Genomic DNA, 21,188 nt, shown 5'->3' with positions numbered 1-21,188 from the left:
GCTGCGAATGGGACAGTGTTTAAGTAGACTCCAAAAGTAGCACCTTATTATTTAGTCTATCAATATGCCTATAGGCAAACTTGTCTATATTGAATTAATATTGATAGATAATAACAATATACAAATCTTTCATTTTTAAATTTTAATTAGTGGTTTTTAATTGGCTCTAATCAATAATATAATGTCATTATGACAGTTAATGATATGATTATCTAATGATGATCTACATAACAATCAAATGTAGACGGCCAGTTAAATTAATCACCCAAATCAAGTGGCTGTTGTGGAATTGATAGTTATGTTAACTGAAATTTGAGTACATCTTAAAGAAAACAATTCTCATACTCGTTTGGATAAGCATTTATTTTCTCAAAAAACTAGAATATAAATATTTTAAGCTAGCTATTCAAGTTGCTTCATTAGCACAGAGGGCAGTATTCCTTCACGAGAAAACATATTTAATTTGTTATACACCAATGCATGAGTCAAAACACAACCTGATGTATAAATAAACAATAAAATCCCTGCATGCAGTTTATAACTCCAAGTGAAAGATGAGTTGGTAGACAAAAAAGAAGTAGAAACGTGCATATATATATATATATATATATCTCACCATACGGTCAAAACTACCAGCTAGCTTTGTCAATCTAATCTAAAATCTAATGAACTTCCTCACAGCTTGCTGCTCGGCCATAAAATAATTAGCCAAAGTCCTCAGACGTACCACCCTTTCCCTCTTGCACCTAATGGCCTTTGAGGTGCACTGGTATGACTCCGTCTGCTTCGCCATCGTCGCCGTAGCAATCGCCGTGTCCGTATGGATGATCGCAAAGGCCGGCGATCGCCGCCGTCACGGGGACGGCGAAGATGGCACGTGGTACGATAGCTTCCATGTCGTTAATGGTACTGCAGTACTGGTTTGTGAAGGAGATGGGGTGGCTCGAGCCATGTCAAGCAATATTGGTTACTTGGGGTCGAGCCAGTTATGGGTCAGTTGCTGGTTAGGGCTTCACCCGGCGTGGCTCCTCGCGTTCAGGCTCGCCGCCGCCGTCGCCTTGGCCGGAGTTCTAATGTTGGACGTGCGGAAGTACGACGCCAGTATCATGTTGTATTACACCGAGTACGGTACTCACTAATCCCATATATAAAATAGCTACGTCAGTTATGGTTAATTACTATTGATATCATAAGAGTACAGTTAAGTTAAGAAGGTTTTAGGATCTAAAGGTTCGTTGATTAAGTATAAGATTTTTTTAGATGTTGTTAATGATGTGTAGGACTATGAATAGCATCTTTTCAAGAATTAAGAACTGTGACTGAATCAAATTTTCTATTTTATTGGAATAAAAAAGATTAAATAATAAATTATTAAGACGATTTGTAAAAAAAAGACACTTCTTATTTTTTAATCAGCAGAAATAGACTTCCTATTATATATATATATATATATTTAAATCTCGATGCGCATATTGTTAAAAATTAGAGCATACATTTTATGTAGACCATATATATATATAAATTACATAGATAATGCGTGTCATCTTTTAAAAATCTCGATATATATATTATTAAAAATTAGAGCATATATTTTGCATTGATGATGCGTATAAATTGCATAGATAATACATGATATTTTTTTTCAGGACACGATAATCTTTTTAAAATTTATTAGAACTAAATCAGTAAAAAAAACTCCAAACTACAATTTGGTAATAGGGGCTTAGTTTTGCCGATTAGAATTTTTTTTTCTGCAGATTGCCCCGAATTCCAATTATTCGGACTCATAATTTAAGAAGAAAAAAAAATGTATACTGTAGCTCTGTGAAGCGTAAGGGAAGTTGTTAGTCGATTTACGTCTGTGGCGCGCCGTGGGGGTCGTTATATTAACCCCCGAAAATTTTGACCTCTCCTTCGTATAATCTACACCATCTCATCTCGTCCCACTCCGCCCCTTCCTCTTCCATTCTCTGCTCTCGAATTCTAGGGTTTCTTCTCGCGGGGATCGATGCATGGAGTGGTGGACGGCGACGACGGCGCCGGCTACTGGATGCGGTGGCAGGTCGCCGTCTGCGCCGTCATCGTCGTACTCCCGGCAGCCGCAGCGGCGGCGGTGGTCTCGAGGGCGAAGGAGGAGCCGATTAAGGCCGCCGATCTGTGGGTCCCGTGCTGGGGTGGGGTCCACCCCCTCTGGCTTCTAGGATTTCGCGGCGTCGTGTTCGTGGCCATGGCTTTGTTGCTCTCCTGGATGGTTCTCTTCCATGGCCTCTCCGCATTCTTTTTCTATACGCAGTGAGATCTTTGAATCCGATCGATTCTAATTCCTTTTTGTGATGCTGCCCTCAATATGAATTCGATTTGAGTAATTCACTTTCTTCGTGCGTGATTTACCTTTTCGTAGTATTTTTCAGTTCTTTTTGGATGCTCTTAGCGTTTAGACTAGTACAAATTCAAACGGTATGGTTGTTACTCCTACTCCTGATTTAGTCAGGATTTAGGACTTTTTGAGATGTTCAGAGTTATAGTTATTGGAGGAATCAGATGAAGGTGAACAGAGGAAGACAAGAATATATTCACTAGGATTTGAAATTTGGCATCTTTCTGGAGACTCTTAGAGGGAATACTAAATGAAATCTAGGGGATATTATGTGGAGAATATAGAGACTTTGAGCACTACTTATCAAACAAATGTGAACTTGGGGCATTTATGTAGAATAAGGTTATGGCTATTTTCTGACTTCCTCTGGTTAACAAACAAAGATATATCAACTATATTGTATGTTATTGATTTGTATATCCATGTAGAGATGGAGCGAGTTCAATTGTACATAGAAGATGTTAGTATAAGGAAGTTGGTTAGCATGAGATCATGATCCATTAAGATGATGCAAGCGTTTCTCCTCTTGGCCCTTCAGTTGGGTGGATACTAGATATTATTCGAAATTGACTAATGAACTTACTTTTAGACTCCACCAGGACTTTCATTTGATAAGCATACTTATACCAGTTATATTGCAAGGTCATCATAAATCCATACTTTGGAATGGATATTGCCTCTATGCATAGTGTGTGGTTGATAATCAATCACTTTTTTGGCCTCTCAAGCCCGTTTTCCATCCATTTATTGGTCTTTTGTGTGGAACCTCTTTAATGTAAATACTCTTTCAAGTTTATGTGATATATGTAACTGCCTTGCATCTTTGCTGCCAGATAAAATTTATTACGTTTTATTAGTTTCAGTGATGTACAACTGATGTAAAAGAATCTGCAAGCCACTGCTTCTTCCCATCAGCTGGCCCTTATTGTTTGTCTTTTCTCTAATTAATGACCATATGTACTGTTACTGTATTAATTTGGTGACACTGATGAATTTAGGCATTTGATAGATCTTTTAGTTAATTGCTCTTCTGAAAATGGCATGCAGGTGGACCTTTTCACTAGTCATCATCTATTTTGCGGTATGTTCCTTTAACGGTTCCTCTGTTTCTGTTTTATCAGTACCTTATGTATCATCACTGTTCTATCGCTTCCATCTATTGTGGTTACAATACAAATTTCAAATTTCAGCAGGACGTAATCCTATTTAAGTATCTTTTGTTTTTGAATGGTTCTTAACTTCTTGTGAGCCTGCATTCAGGTATAATCCTTTCCCAGGTAATATTTTGCATTTAATTGCAGATTGGCACCTTTATATCTGCCCATGGTTGCTGGGTTTATTCAAAACAGATTGTCGGTGAAAATGGGGAGACCAATCTATTCCTAAATGGTGATGTTGAACAGAACAACCCTCCAACTTTGGTCTCTAGAGAAAACAAAATTAAGGCAGCAATCAGGTTGCGAAGCCATTATGAACGAATACAAAATGAGAAAATGGCTGGATTTTGGGGATACTTGATGCAGATTATCTACCAGGTTAACATCTTTTATCTGTCTCAAATTTCCGGGAGCCATGGTGTAGATCAATTAAAGATTTGCATTTGAGTAAAGTTGTTTTATGATTTTATGTATCCTAACCATATTCTCGGAGGTTCACTTTAACTTGTACACAACTTCCTTAAGGCCGCATCCAGTGTTAACCTAAGCTTTGCCGAGGCTCCCAACATACTTCTCTCAATGTTTTGCAGATGCTTCCCTCTTATTTTGTTTGGACTAGACACACTCAAGCAACCTACTATAGGCTTTAAGAATAATTAGGCTTATCACAGTAAGTTGTATTTGCTTTTGTATACCTTATTCAACTCAATATGTGATCAGAAATTGTTATGCTTTGAATGAAATTTGGTTTTAATCTTTTACCCTTGGACACTTGACTTGCTTAAGATTTAACTTCTTTCCTGATTTTCTTTTATGAGGGAAAATAGAACTGAATTTATTCTTTTTTGGGCAGACAAGTGCTGGTGCTGTGCTGTTGACAGATGTCGTCTTTTGGGGTATCCTTGTACCATTCCTCTCTTCAGCGCATTTCAGTGTTAATCTGGTGGGTAAACATGCCTGGATTATGTCTGTGTCAACTGTTGGAGATCTGTGTTAATCCATACCAACAATGACATGAAAACATAATCCTGACAATTAGATGCTTTGTACAGTTTCAAATGCTTTGACATCTCAAAGCCTTCTGTAGAATGTAGCTAATCTATCTTCATTATAAGTAAAGCATATTCTAAATGTATATGTATGGTATGCTTATTCTGGCTTTCCAAATATTAATTCTGAACATTTCTTGGCAGATAATGGTTTGCATGCATAGCCTCAATGCCGTGTTTCTTCTCGTTGATACTGCCCTTAATAACTTGGTAAGGGCGACGCTCTAATGAAAGCAATTATGACCAGTCTACAGACTTTTGTACTTCTTAGAAATCATCTCTGAAGTGAGTTCTCTTTTCAGCCTTTTCCCTGGTTCAGAATGGCATATTTTGTCTTTTGGAGCTGCATCTATGTAATTTTCCAATGGGTACTGCATGCTTGTGGTTTCTCCTGGTGAGCCTTCTTTCCGACTCAGATGGCATATCTTGATTTCTCCTACCTGAAACTCGTTAATTTAATAATGTCCTGCATCTCTGTGATTTTTTCCTGTCAGACATGTTTTAGCAGTTTGATATTCATACTTATGCATTAATCACTGTTCTTATCCAAGCTGTTGAGGAACAGTTCAGGCTCTGCTTGCTAGTAGCTCGCTCAGCTTTGAGCTTGGTCTTGGACAAGCAGTGCCTGTTAATGTAATTCAGAACTGGACCTCAAGATCATGAAGCTACTATAACTGCTGTGCCTCGCAAGAGAAAATTCAGCTTGGGCTTTAAAATGATATCATTAAGAAAATAAAAATAATTGCTGGTACAAGCACATTAGCATATTACAAGTCAAGATAAGTAGCACATGATTAACATGTCTATAAACCCTATTTGTGGAGCATGTCTAGGTGTTTTCAGCACATTGTTCATAATCATGCCATGCATTTTAAATGTTGATATGTTCAAGAGTTTTGAGATTCATATCCATATGTGTTGGCACTTCAGAAAATCCCATTTTGTTCATCTTCAACATGTGTGAAGGTTACTGACTGCTAAATGTTTCTCCAGGTGGCCGTACCCGTTTCTTGAGCTTGGGACACCCTGGGCACCTCTATGGTTGGTATTGTTGATTAGTTTTAGTCCCCTTTCGATACTGTCACATTTGAAATTGTAACGCTGACGGTCTTCCAAATTTGTTGCAGGTATTTATGCATGGCACTGGTTCACATCCCATGTTATGGCATATATTGGCTAATGGTCAAGGCGAAGTCATTATACTTCCCTAAACTTTTCCCCAATCTGTATATGAGCTCTCATTAGATATTCAACATTCTTCTGCTGGAAGACTTGTTTTTGTCACATACAATGCTGCCCAGCATATCACAATTATATACACACATTTGAAGGGGATGTGCTCTGCATCCCGCTGCTGGTAAATTATAGATTTCTAAAAGGATTGTTAAGGAATGTACATTTTGTTCCTCATGGAAGGTGATCCATTTCTCCTTTTTCTCAGCAATTGAACAATTACCAACATTATCAGCCTGTATGCACGTAAAAGCAAATGCTGTCTCGACTCTGATACTTGAAATGAATAATAGTCAAAGGAGTGTTGTTACAGTAAGGATGTGGAACTGATTTTGTTCAGTTAGAATCCTACAGTTTTTCATCAATTAAGACATAGAATTCCCCAAAACGAAAGATCATCTACCAAGTTAATGGATTTAGAAAATAAATATGTGAATTTGCATTTAGCAGCAATACTAATGCTACTGGGATGATTAGTAACGCTGAAATGATGCAAGAAAAGAGACACATGATTCAATATTTACCTTCAGTTTCTCTCTTTTGATTCAAAATTATATTTTATAAAATCGAACGGCAGTACAAATTAGTATCATCAGGAGTACCGATCAGCCCCCTTCACTTTTTAAGGGTTAATTAGTCTCTTTTTTGTATTCTTTTTCACGTAGTCGATAAATCAAACAAACTTTCCAATTTCACAAACTAACTTTCTATCTCTCCACAAAACCAATGATATTTTAGGGATATCGAATGAACTTTAAGTCTTGGAACTAAAAAATTAACTTAGACTCACCCTGATTTGATCCTCCCCTCTCTATCAAACTTCATCCTGGATAATTTTGTGGCGGCCCCTAAGCTGCTTCATGGAGGCAAGAAGATTTGAAACTTGATTCGGGGAGTTCCAATTGATCTCTCTCCAAATCAGATCTTCTAGAGGTTTACTACCAGTGATGCCTTCTCAGATCAGATCTCTGTTCAGCTTCCAATACATGATTCATTAACTATATAAAGTAGAGCTAATTCAAAATGTGCAAGATGAACCGATTCTAGCTCTGACAGAGATCAATATATTGCAGCTAATATGAAAGAAAAATGAAAGAAAAAAAGGAAGAAGAAAGGTTAATTAAACTAAGTAGCTAGTTAACTATGGGGAAAATATTAGTACGTAATGGTGCAAGCTGCGGTTGAGTCCTCTTCGCTGGATGCCTTGTATCTATCGTCTTGATACGGAGGAACATACGACGAGCTGTATCCATAGTCTTCTTGATATATACGTGGGAAGATCTGGCACGATGTAACGAAAATTGATAGACGTAGGAACAAATCCTACATATGGCACGTAGTAGTACGTGAACCCCTTGAGCTTCTTCTTCTTCTTCTTCTTCTTCTTCTTCTTCTTCTTTTCTGCTGCTGGACTCGGAGGAGGACCGAGGATATCTTCTTCCTCGTCTTCCTCTTAGTAATTTGCAAATGTGATCTCTCTGGTGCTCTTGCAACTCTTTGCAGGTTTTGTTACTGTAGAGCTTCTCCATAATCTTCTCCGGGTAGAACCCCATGATCGTCACCGTGTTGTTGTACTCATCATATTCCACCAGTTTTCGAATCTTCTTCTCTTCTGCAACGCACGTGCATTATAATTAATTGCATACTATCAATGATCCTTTATATATATATATATATATATAAGAATTAGTTAATCAATTAATTATCCGGAAATACGTACATATATTGATATATATATATATATATATATACTACTTACTTTGGAGTTTGGAGATGTCCTTTTTGATGCGTTTTCTTTTTTGGCAACGGGAGCATGACAAGTCTACTGCTACGACTGCAGGTAATAATATAAACATTATTATTTGGTTTAGTTAGAATACGTAATACAAATTAAATAGATCGAGATGAGAGGAAATTAAATTGAAGCACCGTGTCTATTTCTGGAGCCATTGCGGAGACGCAGAGGTCGACTGTGATCAGCCCTCTTTATAAAGCTATGCTGGTGAGATCGTAATGGAAATTAAGTGATAATAAGAAATCTTAGTAGGACTCTGGAGGAGAGATTAATTAAAGCTACCTTTCTTTAAATTACTTACCATAGAATGACGATCAAGGCAACCGAGAAAAAAACTCACCTCCTTAATCCGATGCCCTGCCGATGACCCTGAAGTCGGCGGCGGCCTGCCCCGACGATATCATCTTCAAACATTAGCTAAAAGAAATGACATGCGTTTACACTTTTGAGACTCATCTTCAAATCCCATTTACCTCCCCTGTGTAAATTTTGCAATAGAAAAGTATGGGTATTGGACTATTGGTCCTCTGAATGTTGCTTTTGCATATATGTGCTTATTGACAGATAACCTCATTGAACCAACTATTGCAGTTGAGAAAACGAGCTGTTCACAAACAGAATTAAATTCATCTAAATTCACCTCACCATTTTATACAGAAGCTACCAGTAAAAGAGAAATTCTTTTGACTATTAAGCAATCAACATTAGTGGTGAATAGCAGGCTTCACAAACACCATATACACAGAAAGCAGCAGTACAAACCAGAGGGAATGATTAAGTTGTTTAAAGATAAAGAATCATCTTTATCCCAAAACCAGAACCCAGATCCACTTCTGAAAGAGAGTATTAGGACTATTGTAAGTTGCTTCCAGTTCTAAAAGTCCAAGATGTGCAATCCATGCCACCTTATACAGTGATTGATAGAAACTGCTTTCTGACAAGCCAAAAATGATCCTGAAGAATGGAACACTTTAATTCCTGAAACATACAGACATTTAAGATAATGTCATCTCTTTCAGGTATCGATGGCATTAGATTGTTGTAATTTTCTGAATATAGCCCAAATAAAGCAATTTGTACAGCTTTACCTATCCTTTGCAGTAAATAGATCATCCATATAAACATCATGTCACTATCTCTTTAGCGTTGCTTTACATAATGCCTGCAATTTTTTTTGCTCTCATAAAAGAAAAACATTTGTCGTCCTTTTCCTAATTGACCTGTAAAATTGTAAGAGTGATAGTGCTGACTGAACAAATATGTTAAAGAAAATTACATGTGAGTTGATGGCAACTAGCATAGGCAAGCTCATAGTATAAAAGCATCTATACAATCAACAAGAAAACTTTGAATTGCTGTTGTTACAGATGCAACACTCGAAACCTATTACTTAAATGAAATACCAATCAAGCCTTCACGGGAAACATTGGTTTCAAACCTTCATACATATAATACTATCTAGATCACACATCATACCTTCATATCATAACCACATTGCTGTTTGTTTAGGGGAAATAGCTACCGCATGTCCTGCAAGAATAGGATTTAATTTCACTCAGACTTAACCAAGAGGCTTTACATCATTGCAGGTTAGAAATACTTACAGAAATACCACAAGTTGGTAAGAACTGGTGAAGACTCCCAGGGACCACAATAATAATTGAGAACTCATAAAGTTGGCTGTAATATTCTTAATGTATCTCAGGTGCTATTAGATTCTTTTCTTTCTTCTTATCATCTTCGTAACTTTGAAATTGAAAAAAAGGAGCTTCCATCACCTTGCTACTGTAGGAAAAGATGTTGATACAGAAAATAATTGAGCATACTTGTTTACAACAATCAAAGAGGTTAATCAAAGAAATATGTTGGAAATCCATGTAGAAGCATACATTATTGGAACTGATAAAGTCATAAAACTTATATCTTATACAAACAACCAAGGATTCTAGTTTCGGCCGATCCCGAGTGGAATCGGCCGAAACAGATCGGGATCGGCTCCAGGCCGAAACCAAGCAGCCACCTGCAGCAGCAGACAGCTGCTGCTGCTGCCAGTAGCGGCTAGAGAGAGAGAGAGGGAGAGAGAGAGAGAAAGAGAAAGAGAGAGTGAGGGAGAGGGAAAGATTAAAAAAAAGAGGATGAGAAAGAGAGAGAAAAAGAAAGAAAAAAAGGAATGTGAGAGAGAATAGATACTTGAGACTAACAGTTAGAGGGATAGGAAATAAGAGAGGGAGGAAAAAAGATTTTTATTTTTTAGGCTTTATATGTAAGTAATTATTATTTCTTATTTTCTTATAATTTTTTTAAAATTTTTAGAAATTTCTCAACATTTTTAATAATATTTAGAATTTTATTTAATTAAAATAGTCCGATCCGATACAAGCGGCTGATACGGCCGATATGGCCGATACAGCCAATACGTATTGTTTTTCCGGATGACCGATTCCGATCCCGATACTGATTTTTGGAACCTTGCAAACAACAATAAGCAGCTTTATTACTTATGTTTCTGTGCGAGCCAGATGTATATCTTGTTAAATAGGAGATTACTCCAAAAGCTTCTGTAGAGAGATTGCATACTTTCAAAGTTTCTATATTCTAACAACCCCTCAAGTATGGGCTAAAAATAAATGGACCTTAAAAGTAAAATTTTGGAGGTATCTTTGACCAAAATATAACAATGAAATCTTATACTTGTTCTAAGAAGAGACTTAGAACATAGTGTGCATAGTCTCTACTAGCATAATTAGGCCAGCACAACAGAAACCATGTTTCACAAAGAGCACATAACAGCTAAAAGGCTAGAAATATATAGATGCAGAATCACCTTTAATCTATGGGAGCTTGCCACCAATCTCATATATTGATCACGAGCTTCCCGATGACGAGCCATGGACTGAACTCTCGCCAAAGCTTTCTGAACTCCAACTTCTTTTTGTTTTCGTCCAAGACGAAGAAAATCATATTCATCATTCTTTTCAACATCCTTCTCAACAGTACTATTAATTTTCTCAGCTCGAAAACCTCGTAATCCAGCTCCTTTGCGCCTCCAACGCAATATAGCCTTTTCAACAATACTGACAGACCAGATAACCTTTCTATATTGCTTACGAACTTGGTGTCCTCTCACATGTGCCTGAAATAAAGTTAATCATCCAATTAATGGGCAACAAACTTATCAAGTTTGTATAATATTGTTTTCAACAACCTAGAAGCAAATGTCATCGTATCATTCCAACTTATGAATAAATCAGCAGAAATGTAGAATAACGAGAGAAGCATCTTGCCCATGAAACAAGCATAGGATGATTTAAGAAAATTAAAGCTCTCTCTAAGAAAAACACATCAGATTCAACAAATCCTGGGAGGTGCCATAGCTAGCAAGATTCAAATAAAAAGGTTATCATAATATATATATATATATATACCTGGATTTTTACGATTCTATCACAGATCCTTAAAAACTCCTTTCGCCCTTTCCATCCACGATAATTTTGCTGGATCTTAACAGCAGCAGTGTGCAATGATTCATTGAAGTGCCTAATTTTCTGTGACTTAACACTTAGAGCAGAAAGCACTGCTATGCCATCTAGGATCCCGGTATCTTCATCTTTGCTAACTGTCAATTGCTTTTGACGGAATGACTGAACTCTAAAGGCAGCTTGTATTCGTGCAGCAGCTTGAGCTGAGTTTCTAAGAGCATCAAGAGAACCTCTTAGTGATAACTGATCTCTTTTGTCACCACCCAGATAAACTATGTTTTGCTCTTGTGCAATTTCAATGGCCTTTTCCACAGCAAGATTTGTAGAAAGACCATCTATACTACTGTCCTTTAACACTAATGAAGAAAGGTGACTGGTCAAATCTGCTTCGGCCAAGTACCCAGCAATTCCTTTATGCCCTCTATATGATGCCAGGTCAGCAGCAGTTTTTCCTTGTGGAAAGTTTGATGTTGGGTCCTCAACTGCACCTGGAGCAGCTCCCAGCCTGACAAGCTCAGAAACTGTCTCTTCTCTGCCCAATTAACAATTCAATCATTCTTAGAATGGGAAAACATTAGAAAAAAGAATATTGCAAAATGCAAATAAACCTGAACTAATGTCAATAGGTGGATTCTATAAAACTTTTGTAATCAAATTTATCCAGTTTATCCAAACTCCAAAGTGCTTCAAGTCATCTTCAAACTGATGCTACCTGGTCTTGTGGACAGGGTCAGTATGAAGTATCAAGCAATAAATAAATATCACTATGATATGTAAAAACTGAACCTTGCTAAGGACCATTCCACAGGAAATTTAATACTCAAAGTTATAACTGTAGATTCTTCCAAATCCCAATATGGCTTTGATTAGAATGAAAATGACAATTGTTGATGTAAAAAAGATTTACAGTGGTTGCTATTCTTTAATAGATTCTTGGATTATTTTTTAGCAGAAAAGTTGAATATCTTTCAGAATATGTCAACAGTATAAGTTAATGTGTACTTCAGTAAAAATCTGCAGTGTTTCAGAAGAAACTTGATTATCTTCTGAAATATGTCAAACAGTAAAAGCAAAATTAAGCTTTGACTTTCTATAAATCATTGGCTCGGTAATGAAATAGTAGAAAAGACCTACAAATAAGCAGAAACCAATTGTTTTAAAAAAATAACCTTTTGTTAGATTCTGGGAAGATCTCACCCAAAAAAAAATGGGGTAAAAAGGAAATAAAAGGTTATCCAAACCTGCCATAGTATGCTGCCCAATGAAGCCCGGTCCTGCCACATGCATCCCTAAAGCTTGGATTAACACCAGCAGCAACTATGGCACCCATTGCCCATTCATATCCAAGAGCAGCTGCCAAGTGGATGGCTCCCTGGCCTTCCTCGTCCAACACATTAGGTCCTCTACCTTCATCATGAGCTTTCCACACCAACCACTCATATAGTTTACATTTCAATAAGTTCTGAATCATTTTATCTCTTGAACTACTATGAAGTCCATTAAAGGCCTTGCTGTCTTCATCCATTTCATTCCAGCCCGTTTTGTCATCATTTAGCAGTGGATATAACTTTTCTGTAATGTTGCATTTATCACAGTTTTCAACTGAGCAGACCAGCCTCTTCCTGTTGACTCCCAAAGACAACAACCTTGCAAAGCGCACTTGAAGATGGAATTCATCATCTGATTCACCTTTTGGCAACAAAGAGATAGCATAGAGGTTTTCACGATAATCAAACTCTCGAATCTCACTACAAGCTAACCTATTACTGCATGTTACATAAAATGGTACCCGTCCAGATAGATGTGGAGGAGCTTGACAACGAAGGACACTTGTTGTCAAAAGTTCTGCAGAAACCTCATGTACACCAAACATACAACACCACTTGATGCTTCTGGGATCAACACTACCCAGAAAGGTACCTGATATCAGAACCTGAAACAGATGGTTGGCAGTGTTATCTCATCTGAAGAGGATGGATTGATGGTTCCCAGACAACAAAATAAAAGCAAGTTTCCTAAGCATACATATGTTTGCACAGCCCGAGTACAATTGGCACAAAAATTACCTTTGTTTCGATATTGGAATAAGACCAATCAGGAGAGAAATCAATAATACTGAAGAGCTGTTCTTGAGAAATTGAAGGGCCCAGTGAATCAGCTTCCAACTGCATATGACTTGAAAGGTTGGTTACTTCCTTGTCATCAGTTTGAGTATCAAAAGTATTCCAGTAGTTGCAATAGTCGGACATAATCATTGACTCACTACAGTCTTTACCAATCTCTTTGTTCATCCATCTTCCAAAGCTATCTAACTTTTTAAATCCAACCTCATCATTATGAACTTCAGTTTCTAAGCTCTCCTTTAAAACATAGGAAGCTTCAGTTTCATATTCTAGAGGCTGCTCAGTAGCATTTAAATTCACGTCCAAGCCACTTTTATTTTTGAATTGTGGTTTACCAAGGTGCTCGTTCATCACCCAGTTGTTATGAACAGACTCATTAAACATGTCCTTGTCTTCAAGGCTATTCACTTGCCCAGAGATACCTGCTTCCACCTGCAGAATATAAGCTAGATCCTCTAAATGGATAAACACGGATGATACAATATAGATACCCTTAAGTTCTGTGAACAAACCTAGGAAAGTTGTGCAATAAAATATACCATGATGACTCACTTGTTAACAGACATTTCCATAAATTTGCTATATGACATATGTCTAAGAGCAATCAACTGATAATAGGTACAAAATATACCTGGCATTGTCTCTTGTCATCTACAGCGAACATTGGTGAATGATCACTAGGCACAACATTATAATTGTAATCAAGAACACACTTCAAATTGGCATGATGATCAATTACTCTCCTAGGCATGTCACCGGAGAAATTTGTCTGTTCAAAGGAAACATACTGCTCCTTCACCTTAACGTCCTCCATTCTTGTGCTTAGAAGTTCTGGCCTTTCAGCAGAATTATATACATGAAATGAACCTGCAGAAAGATATAACTTAGAAATTTTAAGAAAGGAAAAGATAAAGATGAAAGAAAAATAGTGGCATCAAACTAATTAATCAACATAGAATTTTCCTAGGAATCTGCATTTGCAAACTATAATGATCAGAAAGATCCATCCTTTTAACTGCCTTATTATCTTCCCTAGGCAACACAGCTGGTACGTTGCAATATAAATTATATTAAATGCAACAAATATGTCACAGGTACTACATTGTACCTTGAGAGGCTTCATAAGTGTTTTGCTTCTCCATATTAGATGTAAGATTATGCCAAGGAACTTGATTTGCAAATGAAAGATCAAAGGATCTACTGGAGAATGCACTGTCTGGAAAACCTTCTGAGTACATATGGTAAGATGTATTGCTACTTCCAGCAACATTTTCCTTTTCCGTATCATTTCCAGGAAAAGAAGCATCCAATAATTGTGAGCATGATATAGTATCAGCAAGTGTCCCTATATCAAATTCCTCCTCAGAATCTGCATCCCCAAACTGAGCAGATGGAGTCTGTCCACTCCAGTCAGTAGCACTAGGGCTTGATGCAAAAGATGCTAGACTTGAAAATGTAGAAGAGTTTGAGTATGTTGAGTTACTCCTGCCTCCCTGAATAAAAGGCAGTAAGTCAGTAAAAATATAACAAGAAATTATTTTTCATTATTTCACTAGCCTACTAGCCACAACCCTAAGATGGAAAAAAGAATCACTTTTGCAAAGGTAATAATGAATACATCAAGTACAGAAAGTTAGAAAAACTACATTTCAGGGTCTGTCTGCTAGTTGGGGTTAATGCCTTCTCTATTATGTTTTCTCCATTTGGTTGCAAATATTAACTGGTTGTTTAAGCTCTTAACTCAAATATGGTAATTGGTTTACTAGCAACTTGCTTAAAGAATGAATTAAATGATGTAAAAAATAAATGTTTCACCCTCCATTGCTCAAACTTGTTCTGCAGCCATTAGATATAGGGCATCTTACTGCAATGGAGCATGTTCCTTTAGTTCCAATGTCAGCTCAAACAGTTATGGAAGCCAGGCAACAAATAAAGGTGCAAAAGACAATATAAATAATTGATTTGAAGAACAAATATAAAAGGATGCACACAGAGAAAAGATTATAAATATCTTGTGAAACCAACAGAGAGCCTGTGGGACATTTCATAAAATATGAATGTGAACATCAAAGAGTTTAATGGTCTATCAGAAATACAAAACAAAAATACTTTATAGCAGTTATGAGTTATAGCAGCTTTCAAGTTTCAAAATAGCAGAGCAGCTTCTTCCTGCATACTCCTAATGGTACTTTTCAATATGTAACAGTACGATGGTCGTACCACAGGCACAGACCATGCCAACCACCAGCTAGCACGGCACGGCACATGCCGCGGCACTTGCCGGCCATGCCGTAAGAGAATGAAAGAAAGAGATACTCACATTTGCCATTGCAGTCGCTGTCGCCGTCGCCATCAGTCTCCGATCGCCACCCGCCGCTCGCCGCCCGTTTCGTGCCCTAGCCCTCGAGAGAGGAGAGATCGAGACAGAGAGATCGAGAGAGAGAGAGAGAGAGGGTTAAAAACTTAAGTTGCAGGTTAGGATCTGGATCATTTCTCTCTCTCTCTCTCTCCTCTCTCGGGGGCTAGGGCACGAAACGGGCGGCAATCGGCGACGAGGTTGATGGTGAGCGGCGATGCATTAGGAGGGGTGCTGTGCGGCACCCTCGTGCCACGTGCTAGTACGCCACTGGCACGGCAAGTGCCGACCGGCACGCCCCGTGCCGGTCGGCACGACCATCCTTGTGTAACACCAAGTCACTTCCAGTGCAATAAGTAATTGAAAAATTATATTGTAACGAGTTGATAAATGCACACAGTTTACAGTAATTAGAGATAAATTAACATAAACAGTAGTAAGCCAGTTGAGACAAACTGTAAGATCATGTAGCTAAATAAAAGATAATGACCAAGAATGTAACATGAATTTAGTTGGAGATCGAACTGTTTAGTTTCTATTCTCATGTAGACACACATGATCCAAGACTTCACCAAATTTGTGAGAGTGCAAAAAGGCCTGAGAGTTACCTCATTCACATCTCTGTAATGCACAAGAACAATGTGCTCTAACTGCCTGTAAAAATTGAGAAAGAATCAGGAGAACTACATTAATACTCTAAAGATAACTGTAAATCTCTATTTCAGAAGTCCACTAATAGTTTCACATTGAAAATGTAACTACATGTCCAGGAAGAAATTTTTAACTAAAAAACTCACCCATCAAGCATCCAATAGCTACGTCTTTGAAAATTCTCATTGTCCTCACCATGGGCATAGTAGCAATGAAGAACATCAACACTGCCACACTAGAAGAAAGGACAAATCCATCAAAATGAAAAGAATTAAGTAGATTAAGCATCAAAGCAAAAAGGATATCATGAAAAATGCAGCTTAGCCGATTGTATAACCCTTATTCCTGTCTACATCAGCTGATTATCATTTATCAAAATTTTGAACATCAATGATGATCTCATGAAAGAGTAATAGTCTAAATAAAACCTTTCCTGTGAGCATCTACATAACATACCATGTTGTGATTAGGAAAAGATTATGTTCTACTTCTTCCTATCTATCTTACCCAACTTATCTAGTGATGACCTCAGATTATGGATTGATAGAATAAAAAGCAACTATGGAAACAAATGTGAAACTATACAAAAATCTTTAGCTAATGCAACCCATTAATATACGGCATCAGCAACTCAAAAGTCCATCTCTCTTATGGCATCTACAGAAAGTGGGTAGAGAAAAGAAATAATGACATATAATAAGTGGAACTTCATAAAGTACCAAACAATTGACTCTTGAGGAAAAGTTTGACAAATGTGAGTCTTAGTACCTTTAGCTTTTCATGAGCTTCTTGAACAGTTTTTCCATCTCTCTTTTTTCTCCAATTATGGCCATCTTTACGGAAATATCGAAGTGTTTTTCGATCAAATAGAAACAATGAACCACCTATTGTTAACAATATCAGATTCATAAATTAAATTTTCTGACGACCTTCAAAATAATTCTGTAATGTAAAGAAAAGGTTGTTCCCTTGGAACATATTATATATCACATATCTGCCGGACAAGTAACACCACAAAAGTATGTAAATTATACTACTATGCTAAGTTCCAAGTTTCAACAATAAGCACTGACATGCGCCTATGCATATAATGCACATAGTAATTAGTACTTTGTATTAGTATGTGCCACTAGCCTTTGAGAATCATCTCAACATTTATGCATGCACAGTCCACTCTGAAGCACCTTCATTCACTTTGAGAAGGTTCAACGCTCCTTCTAGTCGAAATTTCTTTAGGGAATTTTGTATAGGATTTGGAGATGCAATATTATGATAAACTCTCCAAGCCACTAAAAGGGAGTGGAGTTACATAGTAATTAGTACTTGTATTAGTATGTGCCACCAGCCTTTGAGCATCATCTCAACATTCATGCATGCACAGTCCACTCTGAAGCACCTTCATTCACTTTGAGAAGGTTCAACGCTCCTTCTAGTCAAAATTTCTTTAGGGAATTTTGTATAGGATTCGGAGATGCAATATTATGATAAATCTCCAAGCCACTAAAAGGGAGTGGAGTTACACTATACAAAAGTCATAAACTAGTTTATGTTACCAATGTTACTAAAAATATAAGGCAACATAACACGAGTGTATCTTTTGGGTACATGCAAAAAGCTAGTTAGAGGCATTCAATAATATATATGATTATTCAAAACCTAACCTTTGTTGCTAAAATGCATGTATAGTTGAAAGATATAATACAGCATGAAAATTACCTAAATCTTGCAATTCAAATGCAATAAATTGCATTAAGTAGAAATATCTTCTATTAAATGTGATTATAAATATCAATGAACTAGTTCCCTGGAAATATATTTTAAACCACCATCTCATGCAATAATTAAAAGTGATTGGCTTGGTCTATTTCTTAGTTAAAGAAATTCAAAAGAAAGTTAAGGCAATAAACCTAATATACTAATGGTGAACCCCTTCATTATATATGAACATCTCAGTGCCTACCAAGTGTCAGTCCAATGTGAATCCTTCTGGTTCTGGACAGTTTTGAACATCATAAATTTCCTTGCATGTAAAAATCTTATTTACAAGGGTATAAGAGAACTGTCAGGAAAAGAAGTATCAAAATAAATTCAAGAAAAAGGGAAAGATGGCTATAAGAAAAATATATGATTCTACTAAGTGGTACTTCATCAAAGAACTAAAAGAATAAAAGATACTGAAAAATAAATCTTGTTTAAGAAAGTTCAAAATTTTAAAATGCATTCAGACTAAAGAGAACTCTATTTATATGTTCTCTATGCATAACTTTGATCGGCTGGCCTCAAATCAAAATAAAAGAAGGATTGCATTAGGTAGCTTGACAGCCAGTGCAAACACAATCATTACGAATAACATATATTACATAATTAACATTAATGCAGCACCAACCATGAGTGACTTTATTCAAATTAAGGTCTCCTAAGAGGAAGGGAACAACCAACTGCTGTAGGAGATAGTAAGAAAATACATAATAAAGCTTAGTTTAAAAATGAACCTTACACTAAATAGAATTTAATAGAATTGTAGAAGGAAAAGACCCATAGAGCTGACCCAAATAGGGCTAACACACATCGATGGAAGTAATTATCTTAGAATCAAGTATTGTTTATTATGACCAAAAATCCAATAGTTAGCTACATGGTGAAGCAAAAAGACATATAAAATTAAAAAAGAGTGCATGGGAGGAGAATTAGTTGAAGTGATAGTGCAAAAATTGCACAACAATGAGCCTATCAGACACTCCCTTCTCTTCCCTGTGAATCTTAATTGATTTAATCACCTATCAGATGGCACTGCACACAAGTAAAAGCTGTATAATAACTACGAGATAGACCTAACAGGACACAATTAACTGGATAGACAAACATAACATCACTAAGGAAAAGTCAATATTCAACAAGGACCTATGCAAGCCTATGCAACCATGCCAAACCAACTTTTACATAAATCAGAGCGAAATGTTGCTTTTGTAGTACGCGCTGCATGAGGTAGCCAATTTAAACTGGTTGAGACCAAAAAAAAAAGGGCCTTATCTTTTCGATGTAAATTTGAGTCAAAATCTCAAGGAACAGCGTCATAGCAAAATATGGTGAAACTTATTGATCAAACAACTTGTACTGGTAAATCTTGACATAAAGTTCAACAAGTAATAGGCATACCAGAAGGCTTGTAAGGTGGATCTGGAGTCAAATTGAACCTCTGGTAGTTGTGAAGAATTTTGCAAATCTCCATTGGACGAAGCCAACGTTCTTTTGCCTCATGCAAAATCAATGCAATATCTGTCCAAGACCGAAGAAAAAAGTACTCACACACTCTGGTCTCATTAATTTATATCACAAATATAAGCAATCAGAAACAAATTTCTGCCTTTGAAGTATTGATTATTATAGAACACTAATCTTGCCAGCATTTAGTTTATTACTCTTAAACAAAGTTCTTTTCCAATGAGAACTGCTAACTAACCACCCACTTCCTCTCACGGCGGCACCCCCTCCTTCAAACATTAAAAGAAATGACACTGTCACTCTCTCCCCAGATCAAAGATATGCATACTCTCGCTTTCAAACTATTGTGTCACGGCATCCTACCAGGCAGAACAGGACATGTTATTGGGCATAGGCTCTCATGCTGTGATACTCTACCCAGTTGAAGAGAGGCTATTTTGTGATCCATAAACAATATCTTTTTTGTAGGAACTCCATGTCTAGTTCCATTTATAATTCATCCAATTTTCTTCTTCTTCTATACCACCTTTTCCACTTCTTCTATACAACCTCTCTATTTAATTTTATATTAATTCAATTGATAAATCTAGTTCCGACTTCCGAGTATCTTCACTTCCACAAGTATCAGACTGTTCTACACTAGTAAACGCTTAGGTTGACAAAGCAAGAAAAAGAGAAAAAAAAAAGTTGTTAACGACCAGAAAAAAAAAAACTTTCCAGAGTAACAGCGGAGCAAAATCAAAAGTACAGCAGAGAAACGGAGCTGATAAGAAGTACAAGCATAAGAATGCCTCCAAATTTTGTATTTGTCAGTAAAATTCCAACGTGCATTGTAACAAAATGAACGCTAATATTCGAAATGCCTCCTTTCCAAGCAAATTTACGAACCTACATTTCCCTTAAACTATTCAAAGTCTTTCCCCGTAACAGAATCTGACCGCGTACATGAATCGGAAGACGGAGGGCAACACATCGAGACGGAAGTAAACGCAAAACGACATATAGAACGGATAGAGAAAAACTGACCTAGCTGCGGAATGGGAGCACATCGCCTGGTTTCGGCCATCCGACGGTGGAAATCGCAAGAATCCACCCCTCAAAGGAGCGTAATCACCATTAGAAGAAGAAGAGAGAGGAGAAAGCAAATCCTTGGAGTTGCCTCCGGTGATGCGATTATAGAGAGAGGAGATAAAAGCGGGGTTCTTTTTTTTTTTTGCGAAGACGAAGGTGGGGGAAGGAGAAGAGTGAAGAGAGAAGAGAGAACGAAGGCGAAGGCGATAGCGTGAGAGGGAAGTCAGAGAAAGCGTTCACACCGGTAACAGGAAACCGACCGAGTTGGCACGTGAACAGGTTTGACGGCTTCCCGCCGTTACCTCTTATAACCCACTGACGAGGGCAAATATCCGGAGTAAGGCGGGTCGGATCTGAACAAATCCGACATCAGCATATCCACAATTGAATCTAAAAAGAAATCTTTATATATAATGTTTGTGGTACTTTATCTTTCTCTAGCTTGGGAATTATTTATATTTTTTCGATTCAAAAGCGTACGAAGAACAATAAATTTTGAACCTAAGGCATTTTATTTCACTTGAGAGATCATTAATTAGTAATTGTTGGCCAAATTACACATATACTTTTGAACTATAACCTAATATTATTTATATCTTCTAAAGAAAGGAAAAGGAAATTGCTCTATACCCATATACATATTTGGACAATAGGAATATAGATTGAAAGGAAGAA

At 37.1% G+C, this 21,188-nt stretch overlaps 2 protein-coding genes across 8 annotated transcripts; one reads left to right on the top strand and one right to left on the bottom strand.

The window, feature by feature from the left end:
* Positions 1-689: 689 nt before the first annotated feature.
* Positions 690-6,132, top strand: LOC140802695 (uncharacterized). Of its 2 annotated transcripts, none has more exons than XM_073158241.1 (8): positions 690-1,123; positions 3,425-3,458; positions 3,679-3,912; positions 4,388-4,477; positions 4,728-4,793; positions 4,886-4,977; positions 5,577-5,624; positions 5,711-6,132. In XM_073158241.1, exons 1-8 carry the CDS (start codon positions 750-752, stop codon positions 5,826-5,828), a joined length of 1,056 nt encoding a protein of 351 aa, XP_073014342.1. In that variant the 5' UTR covers positions 690-749; the 3' UTR covers positions 5,829-6,132. The 2 variants fall into 2 exon arrangements, with proteins under 2 accessions (XP_073014342.1, XP_073014343.1); XM_073158242.1 differs by lacking the exon at positions 690-1,123 and adding an exon at positions 1,819-2,292.
* Positions 6,133-6,849: 717 nt separating this feature from the next.
* On the bottom strand, positions 6,850-20,778 carry LOC140780468 (calmodulin-binding transcription activator 3-like). 6 transcript variants are annotated; one of them, XM_073126050.1, is made up of 18 exons: positions 20,469-20,778; positions 19,377-19,496; positions 16,989-17,104; positions 16,367-16,455; positions 16,178-16,223; positions 14,322-14,706; positions 13,845-14,080; positions 13,157-13,645; positions 12,332-13,023; positions 11,037-11,622; positions 10,436-10,744; positions 9,216-9,393; positions 9,088-9,141; positions 8,700-8,831; positions 7,952-8,589; positions 7,746-7,815; positions 7,576-7,650; positions 6,850-7,428 (listed from the first exon to the last, which is right to left on the bottom strand). In XM_073126050.1, exons 1-12 carry the CDS (start codon positions 20,506-20,508, stop codon positions 9,346-9,348), a joined length of 3,156 nt encoding a protein of 1,051 aa, XP_072982151.1. In that variant the 5' UTR covers positions 20,509-20,778; the 3' UTR covers positions 6,850-7,428; positions 7,576-7,650; positions 7,746-7,815; positions 7,952-8,589; positions 8,700-8,831; positions 9,088-9,141; positions 9,216-9,345. The 6 variants fall into 6 exon arrangements, with proteins under 6 accessions (XP_072982151.1, XP_072982152.1, XP_072982153.1 ...); XM_073126051.1 differs by having other exon boundaries at positions 7,746-8,215; positions 8,374-8,589; XM_073126052.1 differs by having other exon boundaries at positions 7,746-8,089; positions 8,374-8,589.
* Between the last annotated feature and the right edge of the window lie 410 nt (positions 20,779-21,188).

Source organism: Typha latifolia, chromosome 1 (genome assembly GCF_019914945.1).
Source record: "Typha latifolia isolate L0001 chromosome 1, TyphaL0001v2, whole genome shotgun sequence".
NCBI classification, from domain to species: Eukaryota; Viridiplantae; Streptophyta; class Magnoliopsida; order Poales; family Typhaceae; genus Typha; species Typha latifolia.
This window is presented reverse-complemented; position numbering and strand designations above follow the sequence as displayed.